We start from the raw sequence: 22327 nt of genomic DNA on the forward strand, positions 1-22327 counted from the left end.
ACACCTCGTCTTTTTGGATCTCAATGTGACCCAGGCTATCTACACACCCTTCCCCAGACTCACCATCCACCAATTCCTTCTCCTTGGTGAATACTGATGCAAAGTACACATTTAGTACTTCGCCCATTTCCTCTGGCTCCACACATAGATTCCCTCCCTTGTCTACCACAGTGGATCCTCCCTCAGGAAACCTCGGTTTGTGTACTTCCCAGGGTGGAGACAGTCATTGTGTGATCACGGCGCCCTGTCATGGCAGGAATGTTGAGAATTTCCTTGCACTGCTGGGACTTGCTGCTGCTCTGTTGATATTCACACATAAAATTTCAGTTGATTTTCATCAAAATATGTGTCGTTGCGTCTGCTTCAAGGGGTCAAAACCAGAAGATTCCAGAAGGCCACAGGCAAACCTGGGTTTCCTGGGCGGCCTCCTCAAATGCCGAGTCCGTCGGCCCCGCCTGCCACTGCGTGAATACTGCCGGAGGTGGGATCAGGCCTTCAGGTAGCCAGGTAAGGGCTTCAATTGGCCTCCGAGTGGAAAGGTGGCCCCCCACCCCCAGATTTAAACAAAGAGGGGCTACCTTTGGGCCTGCTGAGATTGTTCAGAATTTTCCGTTCCTGTTCTGGAAGATGAGGCGTGGTTTCCTGTCGGCCTCCACAGCGCAAAGCACTTCCCGCCCCCGCCCCGCCACTTCGTGGCAGGTGGGACAATTCGGCCTCACGATTCAGGCCTGGGAGAAAAGAAGGGCCAGGTCGAGCTGGTGTAAAGGGGGTGATGGTACAGAATATTGCAACTTTGGTCAAGTATAAGAAACCCCCCCAAAAAATCGACACCGTGACACCAGCAGCCAGGAGAAATAATCCAGCAGCCAAACCTGTAAATGAGTTTCCTTGAAATGGAGCTGGTTAGAGGGGGATCTGGGGAGATCCTTCACTCCATTTAACACCGTGTTGAGCTGAGAGAGGTTCCGAAAGTGGCAGCAGTTGTTTCAGATCAGCGTCACACATCCTGTCACCATCTCACTGCTCCACACACTGCCAGAGATCGTTAGCCCTGTGGGTGTCACCGTAGAAACTGCGCACTCACATCTCAGGCCCCCGGGTTAGAGGTCAATGTGGCCTCAATGCTCCCCTGAGTGACCTCGGCCCAACTCAGCAGCCACTGCGCTGGATTCTCCCAAAATGGGACTATGTTCCCCACGCCAGCGTAAAACCGCTGAAGATTCCTAGGAAAAAGTGGAGCTAATTCACAGCCCTGCAAGGGGGGGGGGGGGGGGGGCTCCAGTGGCCGCGCCGAGTGCCGTGGTGGACTGCGATGAATCCTTTGTCTTTGTTCTGCATGTTTTTGCTCTATCTATAGTAAAAGGAATCTATTGTCTTATGGACACTGCGACAATTTACACTCACTCCTGCTATGATCAATACCCCGTGCCAACAGCGTGAATGAATTCTGTCCAGATTCGCTGTTCTGTTTTTGTTCTCTGTTGGAGACAGAGTCTGCACTGTCAGGATGGTAAATTCCCTGCACAGATTGAATGAAGAGATCTTTGTTTATTAACAATCTATTTGTATTACTCATTTGCCCTGCCCCTTAATGTCCTGAGCTGTGGTTATAATGTTGCTGCTGGAATCAGGAACAGATTCTGAAATTATTTCAATTTATACTCATCACCAATTTACCTGGCGCACACTATCAGGTGACCAGCCCTTCGAGATGGAAGGTGATCTTTCCTGTGCTATTTGCCATGACCTGTACGAAGATCCTACCTCAATCGAATGTGATCACAGCTTCTGTCGATCCTGTACAACCCAGTACTGGGAGAAAGCTGACACCACCTCCTGCCCTGTCTGCAGCCAGGAGCCCTCCTCCGGGGACCTGAGACCGATCCGCATTCTCTCCACCAACATGGCGACATTTGCAAAACGCGATAAAGGTGATACAATTCGGCAGGATTGCAGCCGTCACAAGGAGAAGCTGAAATTATTTTGCAAAACTGACAATCGGCCCGTTTGTGCCCTTTGTCAGACTTCAAGCAATCATCTGAACCACAAGGTGGTGCCACTTGAAGAAGCTGCTAAAGAATGTAAGGTGAGCCGATGCAGGTGTAAAGTGAAATACAGAAACAGGTAATGGAATACCGAACAGGCAACATTGATATACATGGATTGAGCACCTTCCAAATACTTGTAATTACTCAGGGCTGCATTCTATGTTGCCCAGCCGCGTGTTTGTAGGCCATTGGCAGGAATCTATCTTCCTGCCTCTTGTCAATGTGCTTTCCCTTTGTGTCCGGCCAAGGGAACCTGTGGGCGGGGGTACACTGCTGGCAGGGGTACACTGCTGGTGGGTGAATCCAAGAGCAGCGACCGGAAAATTCAAGCTTCATGGGTTGATTGTCTGTTTTACAAAAGGGCAGCACGGTCGCACTGTCATTAGCACTGTTGCTTCACAGCTCCGTGGTCCCAGGTTCGATTCGCGGCTTGGGTCACTGTCTGTGCGGAGTCTGCACATCCTCCCCGTGTCTGCGTGGGTTTCCTCCGGGTGCTCCGGTTTCCTCCCACAGTCCAAAGGTGTGCAGGTTAGGTGGATTGGCCATGATAAATTGCCCTTAGTGTCCAAAAAGGTTCGGTGGGGTTACTGGGTTGCGGGGAAGTGTGGGCTTAAATGGGGTGCTCTTTCCAAGGGCCGGTGCAGACTCGATGGGCCGAATGACCTCCTTCTATACTGTCAATACTATGATTCTTTAGATGAACTGCCATTTGTCTTGTGCTTAAGAAGCCAAGGACAGAAAGTGAACTTGGATTTTACAGAAGGCATTTGATAAGGTCCCACATCACAGGTATTGTGAAAATCAAAGCTTACGGCCAAGGGGGGAAGCTATTGGCATGGATGGAAGAGCGGCAACAGAAAGCTGCCATTAATGGGTCTGTGATTTGGACGAAAGTATCGAAGGTGTGGGTGTTGATTTTGCTGGTGGCACAGAGGTAGGAAAAGATGTGATAAAGTTTCAGTGAGTAGGCAATGGATCAATGTAGGAAATTGTGAAATTATCCTAGCAGGCAGAATAAAAAGAGAAGCCCATATTCTAAACGGGGAGAACAAAGTAATTGGCAAAACTAATAGAATGTTATTATTTTTAGTGAGGGGAATGGATTACAAAAGGCTATCTTTCAATGATACAGGGCATTGGTTGGAGTGGGCATTTCGTACAGTATTGGTTTCCTTATTTAAGGAAAGATGGAAATGAGTTAGAAGCAGAGAGAAGCTTTGTTAGACTCATTCCAGGAATTGGGGGGGTTGTCTTTTGAGGAAAGGGTTGGAGAGGTCAGGGGTGGGATTCTCCGACCCGCCGTGCCGAAATTGTGTTCGGCGCGTGGGAGGAGAATTACCCAAAATAGGTTCCCACGCCGGCACGCGATTCTCCGGCGACTGGCGCGAAGACGGAAGCCCACCCATGCGCGGGCGACCGCCGTGCCCATGCACGGACGACCGTCGTGTGCATGTGCGGCCACGCGGCCTGGCTAGCAGGGCCCCTCCGGCAGCCGGAGCTGCGGGTCGCATGCCGGGGCCCTGCTAGCCCCCTTGAAGACGGAGAATTCTAGGGAAAAGTCCGGAGTGATTCCCGCCCGTTTTGCGGCAGGCGTGGGGACTTAGTCCCCAGAAGGGAGAACCCCGCCCTAGCTTTGTATCTGCTGCAGTTCAGAAGAGTGAGAGGCAACTTGATTGAAGCCTTTAAGATCCTAATGGGTCCTCTTGTGGGAGAATCTAGAACAAGGAGCCATTGTTTAAAAATTAGGGGTCCGCCTAGTTAAGACAGAGATGAGGAAATGTATTTTCTCTCACAGTGTTGTGAGTCATTGGAATTCTTATCCACAAAAGACGGTGGAGGCAGAGTCTTTGAATATTTGGAAAGCAAGCAGAGAGTAGACAGATGATTGATAATCATGGGGTTGGGAAACGTATCGTGGGTAGACAGGAATGTGGAGCGGAGGTTAAGCTACGATCAGCCATGATCCTGTTGGATGGCAGAGCAGGCTCGAAGGGCCGAATGGCCTCTTTCTGCTCCTAATTCGTATGTTCATATCGAGGAGTTTCACTTTAGTCCAAATGGCATTTTATTAGACATTCATCAACAACTGATATTTATCCTCCCTCCTCTTGTCAATGGGATTTACCACTGTACCTGCCCCACGCTGGTGGGAACCACACGAGGGGGGGGGGAGGGGTGCGCTGTCAGCGGGAAAAGTGAATCGCAATTACCAGAGAATTCCAGTCACCAAATCAGGGCAGGAGATGTTAGGACAGCTGGCCGAAAGCTTGGTGAAAGAGGTATGTTTTAAGGAGTGACGCTTAAAGAGAAAGGCAGAGAGGATTTAGGGGCAAATTCTGGAGGTTGGGGGCCTGGACAACGAAAGGCGTGATTGCCAATATTAGAGTTATTAGATTCAGAGATACTCAAAAAGGCCAGAATTAAATTAAATCTCGGGAGGGGGGGGTGAAGAGGATTTAAGAGAGGGGAGAGGCTGTTGCAATCCGAGCTGATGTTACTTTTGGACAAGTCGGATCCCAGGATGGAACGTGGCTTGATGTCTCATTCCCTCCATGACCAGAGCAATGGCAGCTGCGTGTACCACCAACAAGATGCACCGCAGCAACTCATTCCTTCCAAACCTGTGCCATCTGCCATCTCGACAGAGAAGGGCGGAAGACTGTGGGAATACAACCACCTGGGTGTTACCCTCCAAGCCACACACCCTCCTGACTTGGAAATAGAGCGCTGAACCTTCACTTCACTGTCACTGGGTCAAATTCCTGGAACTCCCTCCCTAACAGCACAGGAGGTGTCCCTACACCACAGGACTGCTCAAGAAGGCAGCTCACGCCACCACATTCTCAAGGGCAATTAAAGATGTCTGGTTCCGTCCTGTAATTACAGCTGGAAGTCTCCAGAACTGCTGCCAACGTGGAAATCATGTGACCTGTAGCAGCCACGGTAAAGAGAGAGTGAGGTTTAATTTAAAGTTTATAATGCTTTTCATCTCTTATGGACACAACGCCAGTAACAGAGATGAAGGGTGATAGTTAGAGAACAGTTTGCAATTGGGACCGAAGACAGTGGGTGTCACCTTCCCAAAAGGGAACAAAGTCCCCGAGCGAGCGCATTTCGCCGCGTTTTTCCAGGCACTCGCAGTGCTGAGAACCCATGGCTATTCAACACGACTCGCTCGGGATAAGGGGCCCCGAGAGGGGAACGGGTGGCTGAGGCCACATGTGGCCCCGTTTTTCAGCAAGAGATCAAAGGCGACCCAATCTCCGAGACCCCCAAAAGAATCACTGACCCCCCCCCCCAGCCCCCACACAATATGGGAATGTCCTCAGGACCCCCAACCCCCGCACAGGGCGACCCATGTGCACACAAAAAATGGCAGCTTGGCACTGACAATCTGGCACCTTGGCAGTGCCACCTGGGAACCTTGGCTATGCAATGGCACCCACCCTGCCCAAAGGACGTGCAGCTGGGGCCTCCGATCCCCTTTTACACCCCCAGTGGTGCCATTCTGTCCAGTCCCTGTTTATGGGGACCAGTACCAAACGGCACTCGCCACAGGTCCCCAAGGCAAACGGATTGAATCCCAAAGCCTCAGGGAATCTACATATTAGGGTTAGGGTCAGCTGTCTCGCTCTAATATGCAGATGAGCCAAAAGCCGATCCCACCCATTGTGGGCGGAATTCACCATGCAACATCTCAAGAGATTGTGTTGAATCCCACGAGGCGTTCCGAGCGGGATAGATCCCGGGAACGGGGTCTCCTGGCTTGCAACGGCCATGATGCGCCACGAAAAAGGGGATGGTGCCTCGTGGCTTTATTCTTCCAAATATTTCTGCTCATCCAGTACTGGATATTGGATAATTTCGTAACAGCGGAAGAGTCACGATGGCGGGCGAGGTCACTTTGTTAAAACATTTGCTCAGCGAAGCAAATCCTCTTGTTATCGAATAATTAATTAATAATCAAGTTGGACAATGAATCCAAAAACATCAGAGAATTTGAGACAATCTTTAAATTTCTTTTTTAACCTCTTCTATGGTGGGGAATATGAGGAGATCATCCTCGGTGGGACGTGACGGTCTGCGAAATTTGTCCCCTATTTATGTTCCACAAGTGTTTAAGGCAGCCTGAGTTTTGTAACTTTCACCAAAGCCTCTTGAAAAGCACAAAGCAGTGTGGTGGTATGAATGGGAGCACTGCCATTGGTGCAGAGCATTGGTTTCCCATTGGGTCTGGCTGGTCATGTGCCTCTCGTCTGATTGGCTGGGATTAGTCATGTGACTGCTCGACCAATTGGTCGAGAGGCAAGTAGACCCCGCCTCCGAGGCGGGGTATAAGTACCCAGAGTTCCCGGTGGTCGGCCTTTCTCTGTAGTCGACCACCGGGCTACCAACTAGCTGATTAAAGCCACAGTTTGGATCTTCATCGTGCCTCGCGTCCAATTGATGGTACATCAAGCAGTCAGGTTAAATAACAAGGAGCAGGGAACTCCAGCAGACCAATTCCTCTGTGTAAAGACTGAGGCAAGCGACCATTCGGAAACGATGTCTGTCGCAGAATTTCGGTTTTATTCAGATTACTCCTCCTTTGTCCTGTTCGCTAAAGGCTGTTATCCAGCACCCTCCGCTCCGGACCTGGAGGGGTGTAACGGACCGGGAAGCGTCGCTTCCTGGTTGATTGGCAACTGTTCCGGAGGGAGAGACACCACCGGTCTTGGAATCCATGGTGGGCCCTCGGTTACCTGTTCCATCCGGCTTCGAAGACAGTTTACGTGCCGATTTGGGTCTTTCCCCTGCGTTTCACCGTACATGAGGCCGGCCCGGCGTGTTGCACGACTGTTCCCAGAATCCGTACACAATTCCCAGTCAGTAAAATTCCAGATGGAAACAGAGTCGGCAGCGGCGCATTCTCTCACACGCCCAGTTTGCGGCGCTGTGTTCCTGCTGGTCACGGACCTTACCTTATCCCCCCATCTCCGATGAAACGAGACTCAACCGCGTGTGCGTGCGATGGCCCATCATGAGCTCCGCTGGCATCACCCTGGTTAGTAGCATGCGGCGTGGTTCTATAGGGGAATAGAAAGCGGGCTCACCCACCTCACCCGCGTTCTGTTTCCTCATCTGAGTTTGAAAGTGCGGCACAGTCCGTCAACCCGTTCGAGGGCTGGTGATAGGGCGCGGTGCGAACATGTCGGTCTCCATTTTGCTTCATAAAATCCGCAAAGTCCAAACTACTAAACGAGGTGCCATTGTCCGACAGGCGGACTTCCGGGAGCCCGTCAACGCTACAGGTCTGGTGCTCCTGGCAACGGGTGCACTGTTTCGCCAAGTTCTCGATGCCGGGCAACCACACCCAGCTCCGGGCCAACACATTCATTTTGGAGTCACCTGGGAATCCACTATGAAGGTCCTGCAAAATGGGCCTCGTACAGTTTGATGTGGAGGACTGTCTGTGTGGAGTCTGCACATTCTCCCCGTATCTGCGTGGGTTTCCTCCGGGTGCTCCCGTTTCCACCCACAGTCCAACGATGTGCAGGTTAGGTGGATTGGCCATGCTAAATTGCCCTTGGTGTCCAAAGGGGTTGCTGGGCTACGGGTATCGGGGGGAGTTGTGGGCTTATGTGGGGTGCTCTTTCCAAGGGCTAGTGCAGGCTCGATGGGTCAAACGGCAGCCTGGTATATTCGTATGACCCACTTTGTGTGTTGATGGTGATGTACCTTCAGGAGGATGGATCCAAAGCTAACTGGGGTTAGGAACGGCTCATGTCGAGCTTGGTAAAAGTCTGGACGCCACTGAGTCTCGTTCTTCAGCACCAGGTATCGATCCAGTGGGATGCCCGGTTGATTGTCATTTTCTAATCCCCCCCAAGGCGGATGGACCCATGTGGGGCGGTCGTCGGTGTGACAGTGGTGGGTGGGTGAAGTTGGCGTCTGTCTCGCCGTCTCCCTCTGGCGCGACGCTCTCATTCTGCACATCAGGAAACGACGGTGTACATGGTGCACGGCGCCCATTGGCGGGATATGTGTGCCGTCGTTCCGGGTCTGTTTGTGTGCGCCCCAACCGTGGGAGTCTCAAATTGCCGCCCGGGGCGGGGGGGGGGGGCGGCACTCCACGCCTTTCGGGCATCTGAGGTTCAGAACGAGGTCCATCCCTCGGAGCTCCTGGAAAGCGGGATCTACGCCCTGCCGGGACAATGCAATCTCGGTTGCTTTTTCAGGTCCTTACTCAATCGACGTTCTTGGGTCGCCACCGTCTCTCGTTCCACAAACCAACCAGTCTTGCAGCGCCTCTGATAATGTCGGCTCGAACTCGCAAAACACTTGCCAGTTAGCGCAACCGGCCCAGAAATTCTGTTACAGGTTCACTCTGGCGTTGAGAAGCCGTGTGGAAATGAAAACCGAGAACGATAAGTGGTGGTTTTGGGTCGAAATGGTCGCCGACCAGCCTAACGGGCTCCACGAACTCGGCGGCTGTCAGGAAAGTTCAACTTTAGATAACGCTGCATGTCTCCACACTGCAAACCGCAACTCGAGTCACTGTCTGTTTACTCCTGAAAATTATATAAATTAATTGATGTTTTTGTTCAGGATGAACTGCGGACCTTCCTGAAACCAGTCCAGAAGGAGGAGGAGGAATGGAATGCGATGAAAAGTGATTATGAGAAAACATTAACCCACATTCAGGTACTCCTGGTGTTATTTTGTTCCTTATTCTGTGCACATTTGCAGAACTGTAGGTCTCTCTGATATCAATACAAAAAGGCAGTGGAGAAGGCGTCAAAGCGAATTACAAGGATAACACAGGCCTAAGAGCTTAAACCCATTTGGGAAGATTCAACAGGCTGTGGCTCTATCCCCTGGAAAACACAAAGCTGAAGGATGGCCGGGCACGGACCTTTAAAATTGAGGAAGAGCTTTAGGAAGGGTTTGGTTGCCTCGACATAGGGAAGATATTTCTGTTTGGCTTTAAATACGAGATAAAACAAATAGAGAAATCAGCTTCTTGGGCGGGATTCTCCGATCCTCCTCCGGGTCGGAGAATCCCCAGCGGGCGGCGCGAATCCCGACCCGCCGCTCCGACGCCGGCTGCCGTATTCTCCGGCGCCGGTTTTCGGACGGGGTTTACGCAGCGGCGGTCGGGGGCAGTTAGCAGTGGCACCCCCGGCAATTCTCCGGGCCCCGATGGGCCGAGCGGCCGTCGTTTCCTGGCCGGTCCCGCCAGCGTGAAATGGACATGGTCCATCATGGCGGGACCCGGCTTGTAGGCCGGCTAGGTGAATCCTCGGGGGGGGGGATCAGGATAGTGGCCTGGCCCGCGGTCGGGGCTGCGGGCGGGCCCATGCCGTGGGGGCACCCTTTCCTTCCGCGCCAGCCTCTGTAGGACACCACCATGGTCGGCACGGAGAAGAACCCCCCTGTGCATGCGCAGGAACACGCCGGCCGGTCTGCCGGTGGTTCTGCGCATGCGCCAACATGTGCCGGCCCTTCGGTGCCAGATGGACCGGCGCCAACCCCTCCACCGCCGGCCTAGCCCCCGGAAGTGCGGAGGATTCCGCACCTTCCAGTCGGCCCGATACCGGAGTGGTTCGCGTCGTTCTTGGCGTCGGCGTTGGGCCATCCAGCCAGTTGCGGGAAAATCCCGCCCTTTAATTCTCAGCGGGAGCTCTCTCTCCTGAATAAATTAACATATGGTAATCTATTATTCAATATATCAAATCTATTAACTCGATCTCACTTATGTGGATAACAACTTTCTCTGTATCAAATAAATCTTCTACACATCTCAAATTATCGGAATTGGGAACAAACTGGATTGGGAATGTTTTTCTCCGGAATATTCCGATCTGAACAGAACTGAACAACCTTTTAAAAATCCTCATTTAATTTTCAATCTCACTGATATTCCCCAAAGGACCAAAGTGTGAAGACAGAGAAACAGATTAAAGCCCAATTTGAAAAACTTCACCAGTTTCTCCGTGAGGAAGAGAGGATTGAGTTGGAAGATCTGAAACTGGAGAAAGAGAAAAAGAGTCGGGAGATGAAGGAGAGGATTGAGAAGATAACGGAGGAAATCTCATCGCTTTCAGTCACTGTTCAGGATATTGAACAAGAGCTGAGGGAACAGGACAACATCAAGTTTTTAACGGTAACTGTTTATTTATTTTTCTCTCCTTCACCGTCTTGAAGAATGAGCAGGTTGTGTCATCAAAATCTAGAATATAAAACTCACCGACCAAAACAACCCCAATTACCTGAGACATTTGGGTTTCCCTGTGTCACACCCAAGATCACTAACGGCTCTTTAACACGGAAATGACTAAATCTGGAGCTTGTTTACTGTAATATTCTAGAGGGATAGTTTCATCAAATTAGACCATGAAGAAAATCAGCTTCATTCAGAGTGAGGAACCCTCCGAATGGTCAGACCATTCTCCCCTGAGTGGACATTTCCAGGCGAGCTGTTGGTCTGAGACTGGGAACTACAGCCCAGGATCCAGCCAGGCAGGACCATGTTTCCAATGCTTGGCTGCTCCCCGGCTAAATTCTGAATCCAATAAAGGAGGACTAAAAAACTAACAGAGAGAAAATAAACCACGAGGGAAAACTAGCTAGGGATATAATATATGACAAGAGTTTCTTTAAATATATAAAAAGGAAGTGGGAAGTAAAAGTAATTATTTGTTCATGGGATGTCGGCGTCTCTGGCTGGGCCAGCATTTATTGCCCATCCCTGAAGGCATGTTGGAGTCAACCACATTGCTGTGGGTCTGGAGTCACGTGTAGGCCAGACCGGGTAAGGACGGCAGATTTCCTTCCCTGAAGGACATTAGTGAACCAGATAGTTTATTTTTTCTTCTTTTATATATAAATTTAGATAATCTTTTTCAATTAAGGGGAAGTTTAGCATGGCCAACCACCTAACCGTGGCGAGAATGTGCAAACTGCACACAGACAGTGACACGGGGTTGGGAATCCGGGTCCTCAGCGCCGTAGGCAGCAGTGCTAACCACTGCTCCACCATGCTGCCTTGAACCAGGTAGGTTTTTACGATAATCAACAATGGTTTCATAGTCATCATTAGACTTTTAATTCCAAATTCTTATTGAATTCAAATTTCACCATCCACCACGGTGGGATTCGAACCCAGGTTCCCAGAGCATGACTCTGGCTCTCTGGATTACTAGTCCAGCGGCGATGCCACAATACCACCGCCTCCCCTGCTGCATGTCGTATCTCTGTTTGTGCTGTAAATAAATAGTTGCGGTGTTTCACTTACAAATCTGGGGCGGGGTTCTCTGACTCCCCGCCGGGTCGGAGAATCGCCGGGGGGCGGCGTGAATCCCACCGGAGAATTCGGCAGCCGGCGGGAATCACGCCGTGCCGCTTGGCAGCCGCTGGCAGCGGCTCCCACCGGCCCGCGATGGGCCGAAGTCCCGCCCGTTCCATGCAGGTCCCTCCGGCGTAAATTGGAGTAAGTCCCTTACCGTTGGGACCTGGCGGCGCGGGCGGGCTCTGGGGTCCTCGGGGGGGGGGGCCGCGGGGCGATCTGGCCCAGGGGGGTGCCCCCACGGTGGCCTGGCCCGCGATCGGGGCCCACCGATCCGCGGGCGGGCCTGTGCCGTGGGGGCACTCTCCCTCCGCGCCGGCTGTGTCAGCCTCTGCGATGGCTGGCGCGAAGGTGAACCCCCCCATGCGCGGGGATGACGCCAGCAGCTACTGATGCTCCCGCGCATGAGCGGACCTGCGCCCGCTGGTGGAGTCCCTTCGGCCCTGGCTGGCATGGCCTTCCACGCCGCCCGACGTGGCGCAAACCACTCCGGCGCTGGCCTAGCCCCTGAATGTGCGGAGGATTTCGCACCTTTGGGGCGGCCCGACGCCGGAGTGGTCCACGCCACTCCGTCCCGCCGGGACTCCCTGCCCCGCCGGGTACGGAAGAATCCCGCCCCAGGTGTCTATAAGTCATTGGAGCAATCAAGTGTCAAAGATCTCAGAAACGTTGTACAAATTATTGGTTAATTCACTTGTGTTGGGACCCTGGGCCTGTGGTCGAGAATTGACCGAGCATTCGTCCAGGGTGTCGGAACACAAGGTACCTCACAAAAGGTTAAGTCATAAGTTAAGAGCACCTGGTGCTGGAGGGTAGATATTGGCATGGATCGAGAATTGGCTGGTGGGCAGGAAACAGCGAATGGGGATAAGGGGTTCTTTAGCAGGTTGTAACCAGTGGGTTTCCACAAGGATCAGTGCTGGCACCGCAACTGTTTACAAAATATATTAATGACACAGAGGAGGGACGTGAATGTACTGTAGCCAAATTTCAGACCAAACAAAAATAGGTGAAAAGGCAAGTGGTGAGAGGGACACAAACAGTTTGCAAAAAGGTGTCGATAGGTATGTGGGAAAATAGTTGGCACATGAAGTATAATGTGGGAAAATGTGAAGTGTTCATGTTGGAACAGGGTATTATTTAAATGGAGAAAAACTGCAGGAAACTGAAACACAGAGGGAATTGTGGGGACTTGTGCAGGAAACACAGGAAGCTAGCGCACAAGATGGAGCAGGGAATCAGGAAGGCTATTGGATAGTTGGCCATTATTTCAGGGGGGTTGGAGTATAAGAGTTGGGAAGTCTTGGTGCAACTGTATAAGGTACCGGTGAGACCTGGGGCGGGATTCTCCGACCCCCTGCCGGGTTGGAGAATCGCCAGGGGGGCGGCGTGAATCCCGCCCTCGCCAGCTGCCAAATTCTCCAGCGCTGGGAATTTGGCGGGGGCGGGAATCACGCCTCGCTGGTCGGGGGCCGTTGGTAGCGGCCCCCCCGGCGATTCTCCGGCCAGTGATGGGCCGAGTGGCCACCCGTTTACGGCCAGTCCCGCCGGCGTATGTTACACCAGGTATTTGCCAGCGGGTCCTGGTGCACGGGCAACCACTGGGGTCCTCGGGGGGGGGGGCGCGGGAGGAATCTGGCCCCGGCAGGTGCCCCCACGGTGGCCTGGCCCGCGATCGGGGCCCACCGATCCGCGGGAGGGCCTGTGCCAGGGGGGCGCTCTATTGTTCCGCTTTGGCCGCTGTGGACCTCCGAGATGGCCGATGCATAGATGATCCCCCCTCCCGCGCATGCACTGGGATGATGCCAGCACATGCTGGCGCTCCCGTGCATGCACCAACTCGCGCCGGCCGGCGGAGGTCCTTCGCCGCTGGTTGGATTCGGCGCCGGGGGATTCCGCACCTTGGGTACTTGACATGCATGCAAGCGTGAAGGGAAATTAAAATTAATAATCCTGACAGTCAGATTTTACAGGTGTCCAAGGCTTCATTGAAATCCAAACCAGGACAAAAGGCTTTAAACCCCCTCAGATAATTTGATTTGCAAGGTTTCTATTCAAAGAGAAATAGCTTTTAGTACCTTGTGATTGACAGGACAATTACTTCCAGACACCTGACTGTCAGGATTGTTCATTTTAATTTCCCTTCATGCTTGAATGCATCCGAAGTTCCCAGCTTTGAGGTTAACCTCAATTTTTATGAATATCTAGCTATGATTGACAGGCTCTGACCGCATCTACATAAGTTGTGCTTTCGACTGAGGAAAAGAAGTGACAGGGGATGTGGTCAGAGGCTGCCAATTATAGATTCACAAAAACATCCAGGACATAGCTGGAGATCGAACCTCCATCCCTCACTCAGGAGGAAGTCATGCCTCCTGGAGCTGATTGGCCGGTACCAGGGGCCCGTGTTTGATTCCAACCTTGGGTAGCTGTGTGGAATTTGTATGTTTTCCACGTGTGTGCGTGGGTTTTCTCCGGGTGCTCTGGTTTCCTCCCACAGTCCAAGGATGTGCAGGTTAGGTGAATTGGCTATGCTAAATTGCTCCTTAGTGTCCAATGATACGACGTTAGGTGGTGTTACAGGGAGCAGGTGAGGGAGTGGGCCTGGGTAGGGTGCTCTTTCAGAGCGCTGGTGCAGGCTTAATGAGCCAAATGGCCTCCTTCTACACCATAGGGATTCTATAGGTCGACAAGCAATCCCCAGAGTCTTAGTCCCTCAAGTCCAGCACCAGGTAGGTTTTGGATGTTGTCATGTGTGAATACCTTTAAGAAATGGATGTTTAAGCAATGTACCTTTAAGAAATGAGACACAGCTCATATTACTGAAGTGATGCAGGGTGTGGGTGGAGCTGGGTTTTTTGCCCAGCCATTTTGCAGTGTTCAGGTTTCAGTTTTGAGAGAGAGCAGCTGATAAGTGGCTGGCTGGTTTGCTGTGAGCTGTTTGAAAGGAGAAAGCCAGTTTGAGCAGTAAGCTGGATCTGCTGTGATGTCTGCCAGGAAAGACTATCTCTGAATCATTTGGGTGATTTAAACTCATAATAGTAATGCCTTTAACCTGATGTGTTTCTGTTTAAAGGTGTTAAGTCTTTTGGAGGTTTGAAGGAACATTTTGAGGGGTTATTTAGTGTTGTATTATTTTAGGGGTTATCTTTGAAGTAAGGGGTGTTAAGTGATCCAATGTTTATGTAAAAAGGTTAAGTTGAATTAATGGAATAAACATTATTTTGTGTTTAAAAACCCACGTGTCCATGATTGTAATACCACACCTGGAGACCAAGCCGTGTGCTTCAAGAGCAACAATACATTAAAGGAAGAGTTTGGTTGAACTCCATAATGTTTTGGGGTTCTGAAAACGCCGCTCCCATAACAATGTGTCAGGAGGGGATGGAAGATGAGGCCCTCAGAGGATGGGTAGACGGGGGCGAATGGATGCTGGTGGAAAGGGTGGGGACAGGGGATGGGAGAACCATTCACAGGTTAGGTGGATTGGCCGTGCTAAATTGCCCCTCAGTGTCCATAGTGTTAGGTAGGGTTACCAGGCTAGTGTTAGGGAGTGGGCCTAGGTAGGGTGCTCTTTTGGAGGGTGGGCGCAGACTTGATGGGCTGAATGGTCTCCTTCTGCACTGTAGGCATTCTACAGTGACCTGACGTTTGTTAGGGATGGCCCAACGTTAAGGAGGCTATTGATGTAGTTGACCTCCTCTTCTTCCCATTTGAGCCTTCAGCACGATCACCTTTCCGGCTTCCACTCTGAACTCTGACCTCCCTGTGCCAGCCTGAAAGTTGAGCAGGGAGAATAAAAATGGCGCTGCCTCACATACCCCAGAGAGGATGAGGGGAGCCCCATGGGAAGGTCATCTGAAGAATTCTACGGCCACTCCCCGCCCACTGTGAGGTAACTCACAGTCCAGTGAGGACAGCCCAATAACTTTCTATATTTAAAATGTACTTTTCTGTGGAATCCAGTCTGTTACTTTGCTTTTTGTGATCAAATGTTCTCCAAACACAAACAGTAATAATTGTTCTTGTTCCACAGAAATTTCCGGATTTACAGAGAAGGTAAAATCACCCCCTTGATTTGATTTTAATTTCTAACATATTTCTCGGCCAGCCTGGAATGATCCAACACTGACCTTTACCTCCTGTTTCAGACTGAAGCGAACTCTCCCAGAGCCACAGGAGGTTTACCCTTTAATAAATGTGGGGAAGTACATTGGCTCACTGCAGTACAGAGTGTGGAAAAAGATGCTGACGGTGATTAATACAGGTGGGTGTGAGCTTCCTGACCCCAGCTATTAAACAGCTCTCTCTATTATTAGTGGAAGGGATCGGTCTCTTTATATTAAATATAGAATTGTATTTGTAACAGATTAGATTTTACGTCAATCAGTTCACTGTTAAAGTACAGCACCGTCAGATCAGACAGTAAGAAGTCTTACAACACCAGGTTAAAGTCCAACAGGTTTGACCAGTCTCACCTGTTGGACTTTAACCTGGTGTCAGACTTCTTACTGTGCTCACCCCAGTCCAACGCCAGCATCTCCACATCAGATCAGACAGTGACCAGCTCCACCTGCTGGACACTCATAGTATTGGGAAGGGATATTCATTCAACCTCCATTTGTGGATCATTCATCCAGAATCCCTTTTTCTTTTTCCTGCTTCCACAATATTAGAGCCGTCAACATAAATATCTCACCTCTCAGGGTGGATTCCTGCCCTGAATCCTCCACCAGTTCCCAAACACCCTGTACGATACAAGTATGGGGTTCTCCCGGGTCGTTGAGATGAGCTGTGAGTTTAGGGTCATCATTCTGTTTAACTTAATGTTTTTTTCCACTTCGCAATAACGCCTATGTTATGATACAGGCAGGAGATAAGTACCAGGCTGCCCAAATCCCAAAGAGAAACTTGAACAAGCTATTGTTATGGGCCAGCGTTTAGAGAACCCCAAAGTGTATCATGGAGTTCACCTGAACCACAACTTTTACTAGATTGTGGTATGGGGAGCACACGGCCCGCTCTACAGGTGTGGGTACAGCAGAAATATAAAAGTATTTTTTTAAAGCAAAACAATGTTTATTCTATGAACTCAAGTCAACCTTTTTCAAACATAAAGTGAACATCTTAGCAACTATTAATTCAAATACAACCCCCAAAGACTACAACACTACGTAATCCTTAATAACTTCCCAAACAACATCCAGAAGACAGAAGAAACACCTTTGAACAGAAGCACATCAGGTTTACATTCACTGCTGAGAACATTTATAATTCTGATTTCACCAAATGATCAAGAGATAATCTTTGGATGGCAGAGAGAACAGCAGCACACCTGCTCTGTCTGGCTTCAGCTCCAACACCGAAAACGAAACTAAAACACACCCTGCAGCCTGCTCAAAAACGAAAGTAAAAAGCTGACAGACAGCCCAGCTCCACCCACTCTCTGACATCACTGCAGTAGTAAACAGCCATTTCGTAAAGGTACTCTCACTACAGATATTTATATACACACCCATTTATAAGCACCCATTTCTTAAAGATACTCTCACATGACACCATCACAATAACTTGCAATTTATATTTTATTTGAAGGTATGTGAAGTCAGGAGGAAGAATTTCTCAGCACTTGTGAAGATTTTAAAAACTAAATTTAAACATTTAGTTAAAAAAAGGGAAATAATAAACGTAAAGATGCAAGGTTATGTTGACACAGTTAACAGTTTGTTTGAAAACATTTCCCAGAAGATTTCTGCTTATTTAACTCAGTGCTTTTAGGCAATAGTCCTTATCGGACGGTAGAAAATCCAGTAATATTACCACAAATCCGTGCTATAGGGAAAACCTACGCAGGCTTTTGTTCTGAACCTGGTAGCCCATTGTCTTCTGTTTATTTAAATTATCCACACCAATGCTCACACACATCAACCTGTTTCACAGTATACCACAGTGATATCAGGAAAACATTTAAAAATAAAATATCATGTAGATCATTCCTAAAAAAATAACTACCATAAAGAACAAGACGTAAAAGCTCCAGGCTCAGATGGTAGCCCTGCTAAGAGATTCCCAAAATGTTTTTTAACATCCTTGGACTGGATTCTCCGCACCCCGACGCGAAACTATCCCGGAGCCGGAGCGGAGAATCCACTTTCCCGCATGGAATCGGGACCATCGCAGGTTCCCCGATTCTCCGGGCCCCCGAAAAGCCGCGTACCCGGGAAGTACCCGGCGCCATGTATCCCCTACCTGCAGCCATTTCTGGAGGCCCGCACCGCCATTCTCCGCCCCCGACCAGCCCGAAGTACTGACGGCGTGGATCTAATGTGGCCCTGCTGTTCGGGATACGCGTGTGGCCGTGGTCAGGGCGGGCCGATCGGAGGGCGAGGGGGGGGCGCATACGGGCAGGCGGTCCGGGTCGGGCACGCGGGCTGATCGGGGGCACTATTTAGGAGGTCCAGCTCCGCGGTCTGAGTCTGCCATGGAGCACGGCGCGGCCGCTGGAGGCCGCCGCCGTGCGCACGCGCGGCCTCAGACCCGGAAGTGAGGGGGCCCGTACCTGCAGCTAAAGTTGCGAGATTCAGAATTTTTCTGGCGTGAAAGGCCACCGTGTTTCCGACGGCGTGGGGACATAGTCCCTGAAACGGAGAATCCAGCCCCCTGTTAAGATTATAGATACTAAATACTTATGGCACTGAATGCTGACATGAGTACTCCTAGCTTAGGCATACCGCAGTCATTTACAGAGTCATCTCTGCTACTCAGCTAAATAACCTGTCTTCTCCCAATTCTCTCCTTCACCACTGAGAGTTCCCTTCCCTTCCTGAGGCAGCTGCTCTGAGTGGAATTGCCAATTCTATAAGAAATTGTGTAGAATTATTGCGCCCTTGCTCACCAGGAAGCAGGTTGAGACTGTCCAAATAAATTTTCAACAGCAAGAGAGCTGATGTAAACCGCAGGTCTTGAAGTTGAAAAGAATAAGGGCGGCACGGTAACACAGTGGTTGGCACAGTGGCTTCACAGCTCCAGGGCCCCAGGTTCGATTCCCGGCTTGGATCACTGTCTGTTGCGGAGTCTGCACGTTCTCCCCGTGTCTGCGTGGGTTTCCTCCGGGTGCTCCGGTTTCCTCCCACAGTCCAAAGAGGTGCAGGTTAGGTGGATTGGCCATGATCAATTGCCCTTAGTGACCAAAAAGATTGGGTCAGGTTGGGCTACTGGGATAGGGTGGAGGTGTGGGCTTGGGCAGGGTGCTCTTTCCAAGGGCTGGTGCAGACTCGATGGGCCAAATGGCCTCCTTCTGCACTGTAAATTCTATGATCCTATGAGAAAAAGTATTCTACCCTAATTCTAGGTCTTAAAATAAATGTCATTTACAGCGCAGGCAATTTTCTTCACCAAAATCTTTTGCAGTCTTGAAAAGATTTGCATGGAAGTTTTACTTTGTTACTTTGTTAGATTTGTAGATATTGCATTAAAAAATGAAGATCTTCTACACCTCTTGTTCTGAGTTTTGCATTTTTACTTGAGAGGACTTCCATGCCCAATGTATATGAGAACACGGTGTAATGTTCTGTAACTGTTTAAGGAAAACCGGCATGCAGCTCATTATAATTTGATCATAGTTGAGTTGACCCTTCTATTTAAGTAATCTATAGGTTAATTTGGACATTCTGAATTCTCCGTCTTTGTAGCCGAACAGGCGCCGGAATGTGGCGACGAGGGGATTTTCACAGTAACTTCATTGCAGGATTAATGTAAGCCTACTTGTGACAATAAAAAGATTATTATTATTATTTGTCACATCCATCTGTTTATTCTGGCACGCGATCCTATGTGACCTTGTTCCACGTCGTGTGCTCTCTCTTGTAATGCTGTTGCTTGTCAACCTCTTTTTGTCACGCCCCTCTCCTCTGTCGCTCTCTCTTTGTCGTGCCTCCACTTCCCCTTTGCCCGTCACGTTCTCTGCATGTCACGCTTTCTCCTTCATTCGGCTTGTTGCACTCATTCTCTCTCTGTTAGTCCTGCCTTCTCGTTCCGTCTCTCTCTTTGCCTACTCCTTCACTCCTTGGTGATGCTCCCTGTGCTCTGTTTAAACTCTTCCCCGGGGAATACATTTCTAATTCTGGTTCATTGTCGATTTTCTCAATCACGGCTGTGAAAGTTGCAGTGAGAGTGACTAACATTTTATCCGTGTCCATCTGTTCCCAGCTCCAGTGACCTTCGACCCCAATACAGCCCATCCGAAGCTTCTTGTGGCTGAGGATCTGAGCACCGTGAGATACACCAGGAAACGGCAGCAGGTCCCCGGCAATCCGGAGAGATTTGATCCCTGTGCCTGTGTCTTGGGATCGGAGGGATTCACATCAGGGAAGCATTCCTGGGAGGTGGAGGTGGGAAGCAAGACTGACTGGGATTTGGGCGTGGCCAAGGAATCCATCAACAGGAAGGGGGAGATCACTGCCCTGAATCCAGACAACGGATACTGGACAATGATCCTGAGAGAGGGGAATAAATGCTGGGCTTGTGAGAAGTCATTGAAACCCCGACAGCTGAGTGTGCAGCCGAGAAAGATTCGAGTCTGTCTGGATTATGAGGGAGGGAAGGTTTCCTTTTATAACTCAGATAACAAGTCCCATATCTACACTTTCACTGGGACATTCACTGAGAAACTCTATCCTTATTTCTGTCCATGTAACACTGATGGGGGTAAAAACACCGAATCCCTGAAGATCTGTCCCCAGATAGTGACAATCCAGGAGGATGGGGGTTTTATCCCGGCCTCCAAATGATTCTTGGTAGGTGGGAGTGGTGGAGGGGAGGGCTTTGTTCCTCTGTCGGAGAGGGATTGGTGTCCTTTGAGGATCCTGCTCCCTCCCACTATCACAGAGTGTCAGCGGGGTGTCATCATTCCTCTGGAGAGTGAGAGAGATCCCTCTGGTCCGGCTTGTACCTCTCGGGGATGTGTGAGGACCCCTGTCTGAGGGGGGGGGGGGGGGGGGGGGGGGGGGAGGGGGGGGGGGCGGAGGACACACTTGGCATTATCCAGTCACGTGTCACCAAGTCGGACTCACTGGAGGCTGGGGCAGGCGAGGTCGATGAGGCCCAACTGGCCATGGGTTAATATCCCTCAGGACCTTCGACCCCACGCACTGTCATTGGATGGTGGGGGAGGGGAAGGCCCCACCTAGCCGACAATTTAGCCTGCATGGCAACGCCCATCTGGCCCTCGATCGATGGTCGGAGGTGACATTTGCTCGTCAGGTCCATCCGTCCTGATCTGAAGACCATGAGGACATGAGCAAGGATGTGAGCCAAATCGAGCTCAACCAGCCCAAGGCATTCCTCACGAGGCTGTTGAGGGAGTGGAGGATCCCGAGTGACTCCACTCCCTCCCCACAGTCGGGTGTTGCTGGTGGTTGCACTAAGCTCTTGTCATGAAGACAGCCATAACCAGCCTCAATATTAACGTGAGCAGAGATCCTCAACTTCTCACTCCTTAAGTAGGAGGAGTATGAAGTGTGCTTGCTGCAGGAAACCCACATTGTTCCGGGAGACAAAGCTGTGTGACTCCTACAATAACAAGTAGTCTACAAGAGCCACATTGCCTCCAGATCCAGCGGGATGACCGTTTTGCTAGTCCCATATTTCCACTCAAGGATCATGAGGGTCAAGGAACCCCTGCTAGGCCGCTTGTTCCATCTCACTGACCGTTTGGGGAGGGACTGTTTCACCCAGTAAAGGTGTGTGCTCCCAAGGCCGCACGCAGCAAGCGTATTTCTTGAAGAAGTGTCCCCGAATCATGGCTCCATTAATGCTGGCGAGTGCACCATCATATTTGGGGGAGTTTCAACCGTACCCTCGAGGTGAGGGACCGCTCTGGACTGGCGAAGGAAGTAGGGAGGTTTTCCCTCTTTGAGGCTCTGGTGGTGGGTGGGCAAAGCTCACATCTTCTGTTTGGAATATGTAAGGGGAGTTGACAAAGAGGCAGAAGGACAGGGCTGAGGGGTTGGAGTAGCAGGCGCTCGCCCTGGACGCCCATCTCAGTCGGGCCCTGCAGAGTGGAAGATGTTCAGAGAGAAGAAGGGCGTGCTGAGGGTCCTGCAGTTTTTCGGGTCCTGAGTTTGTGAGGTCACAGATCCAGGCCGGGATTCTCCCCTACCCAGCGGGGCGGGGGGGTCCCAGTGGGACGGAGTGGCGTGAATCACTCCGGCTTCGGGCCTCCCCAAAGGTGCGGAATTCTCCGTACCTTTAGGGGCCAAACCCTCACATTGAGGGGCTAGGCCCGTGCCGGAGTGGCTCCCGCTCCGCCAGCCGGCGCGAACGGCCTTTGGCGCCCCGCCAGCCGGGGCCGAAAGGCCTTCGCCGGCCGGCGGAAGTCCGCGCATGTTCCGGTGCGTCAGCGGCTGCTGACGCCATACTGGTGCATGCGCAGGGGAGGGGGTCTCTTCCGCCCCCGCCATGGTGAAGACCATGGCGGGCGGATGAAAGAGAGTGTCCCCACGGCACAGGCCCGCCGCCGATCGGTGGGCCCCACTCGCGGGCCAGGCCACCGTGGGGGCACCCCCCGGGGTCAGATCGCCCCGCGCACGCCCCCCCCCCCCAGGACACGGAGCCTGCCAGCGCCGCCAATCCCGCCGGTACCAGAGGTGGTTTACACCACGCCGGCGGGAAAGGCCTGTCAGCGGCGGGACTTTGGCCCATCGCGGGCTGGAGAATCGCCGCGGGGGGCCCGCCAACCGGCGCGGCGCAATTCCCGCCCCCGCCGAATCTCTGGGGGCGGGGAATTCGGGACACGGTGCGGGTTGGATTGACGCCGGCCCCGGGCGATTCTCTAACCTCCCTGGGAGTCGGAGAGTTCCGCCCCCAGTTCTTTCCTGGACCTGGACCGTGATTCCTCCTTCTTCTATTCACTGGAAAAAAGGCAGGGGGTCCGTAAGCAGCCCCTGGAGCT

The 22327-nt window shown here is 51.4% G+C and overlaps 1 protein-coding gene across 1 annotated transcript; it reads left to right on the plus strand.

Moving 5' to 3' along the window:
* The first annotated feature begins 1619 nt into the window (after positions 1-1619).
* LOC119976801 (zinc-binding protein A33-like) lies at positions 1620-20342 on the plus strand. Its single transcript, XM_038817594.1, has 6 exons — positions 1620-2086; positions 8637-8732; positions 9961-10194; positions 15413-15435; positions 15528-15643; positions 19585-20342. Exons 1-6 carry the CDS (start codon positions 1712-1714, stop codon positions 20163-20165), a joined length of 1425 nt encoding a protein of 474 aa, XP_038673522.1. The 5' UTR covers positions 1620-1711; the 3' UTR covers positions 20166-20342.
* Positions 20343-22327: the final 1985 nt, after the last annotated feature.

The sequence above is a fragment of the Scyliorhinus canicula genome, chromosome 13, assembly GCF_902713615.1.
Source record: "Scyliorhinus canicula chromosome 13, sScyCan1.1, whole genome shotgun sequence".
In the NCBI taxonomy this organism is placed as follows: domain Eukaryota; kingdom Metazoa; phylum Chordata; class Chondrichthyes; order Carcharhiniformes; family Scyliorhinidae; genus Scyliorhinus; species Scyliorhinus canicula.

Excerpts from the sequence above, each read along its gene's own strand:
- LOC119976801 (XM_038817594.1), top strand. The coding sequence starts at position 1,712 with ATGGAAGGTGATCTTTCCTGTGCTATTTGCCATGACCTGTACGAAGAT. Across the intron at positions 10,195-15,412 it reads ACAACATCAAGTTTTTAACG|AAATTTCCGGATTTACAGAG; the intron begins GTAACTGTTTAT and ends CTTGTTCCACAG. Across the intron at positions 15,436-15,527 it reads TTTCCGGATTTACAGAGAAG|ACTGAAGCGAACTCTCCCAG; the intron begins GTAAAATCACCC and ends CTCCTGTTTCAG.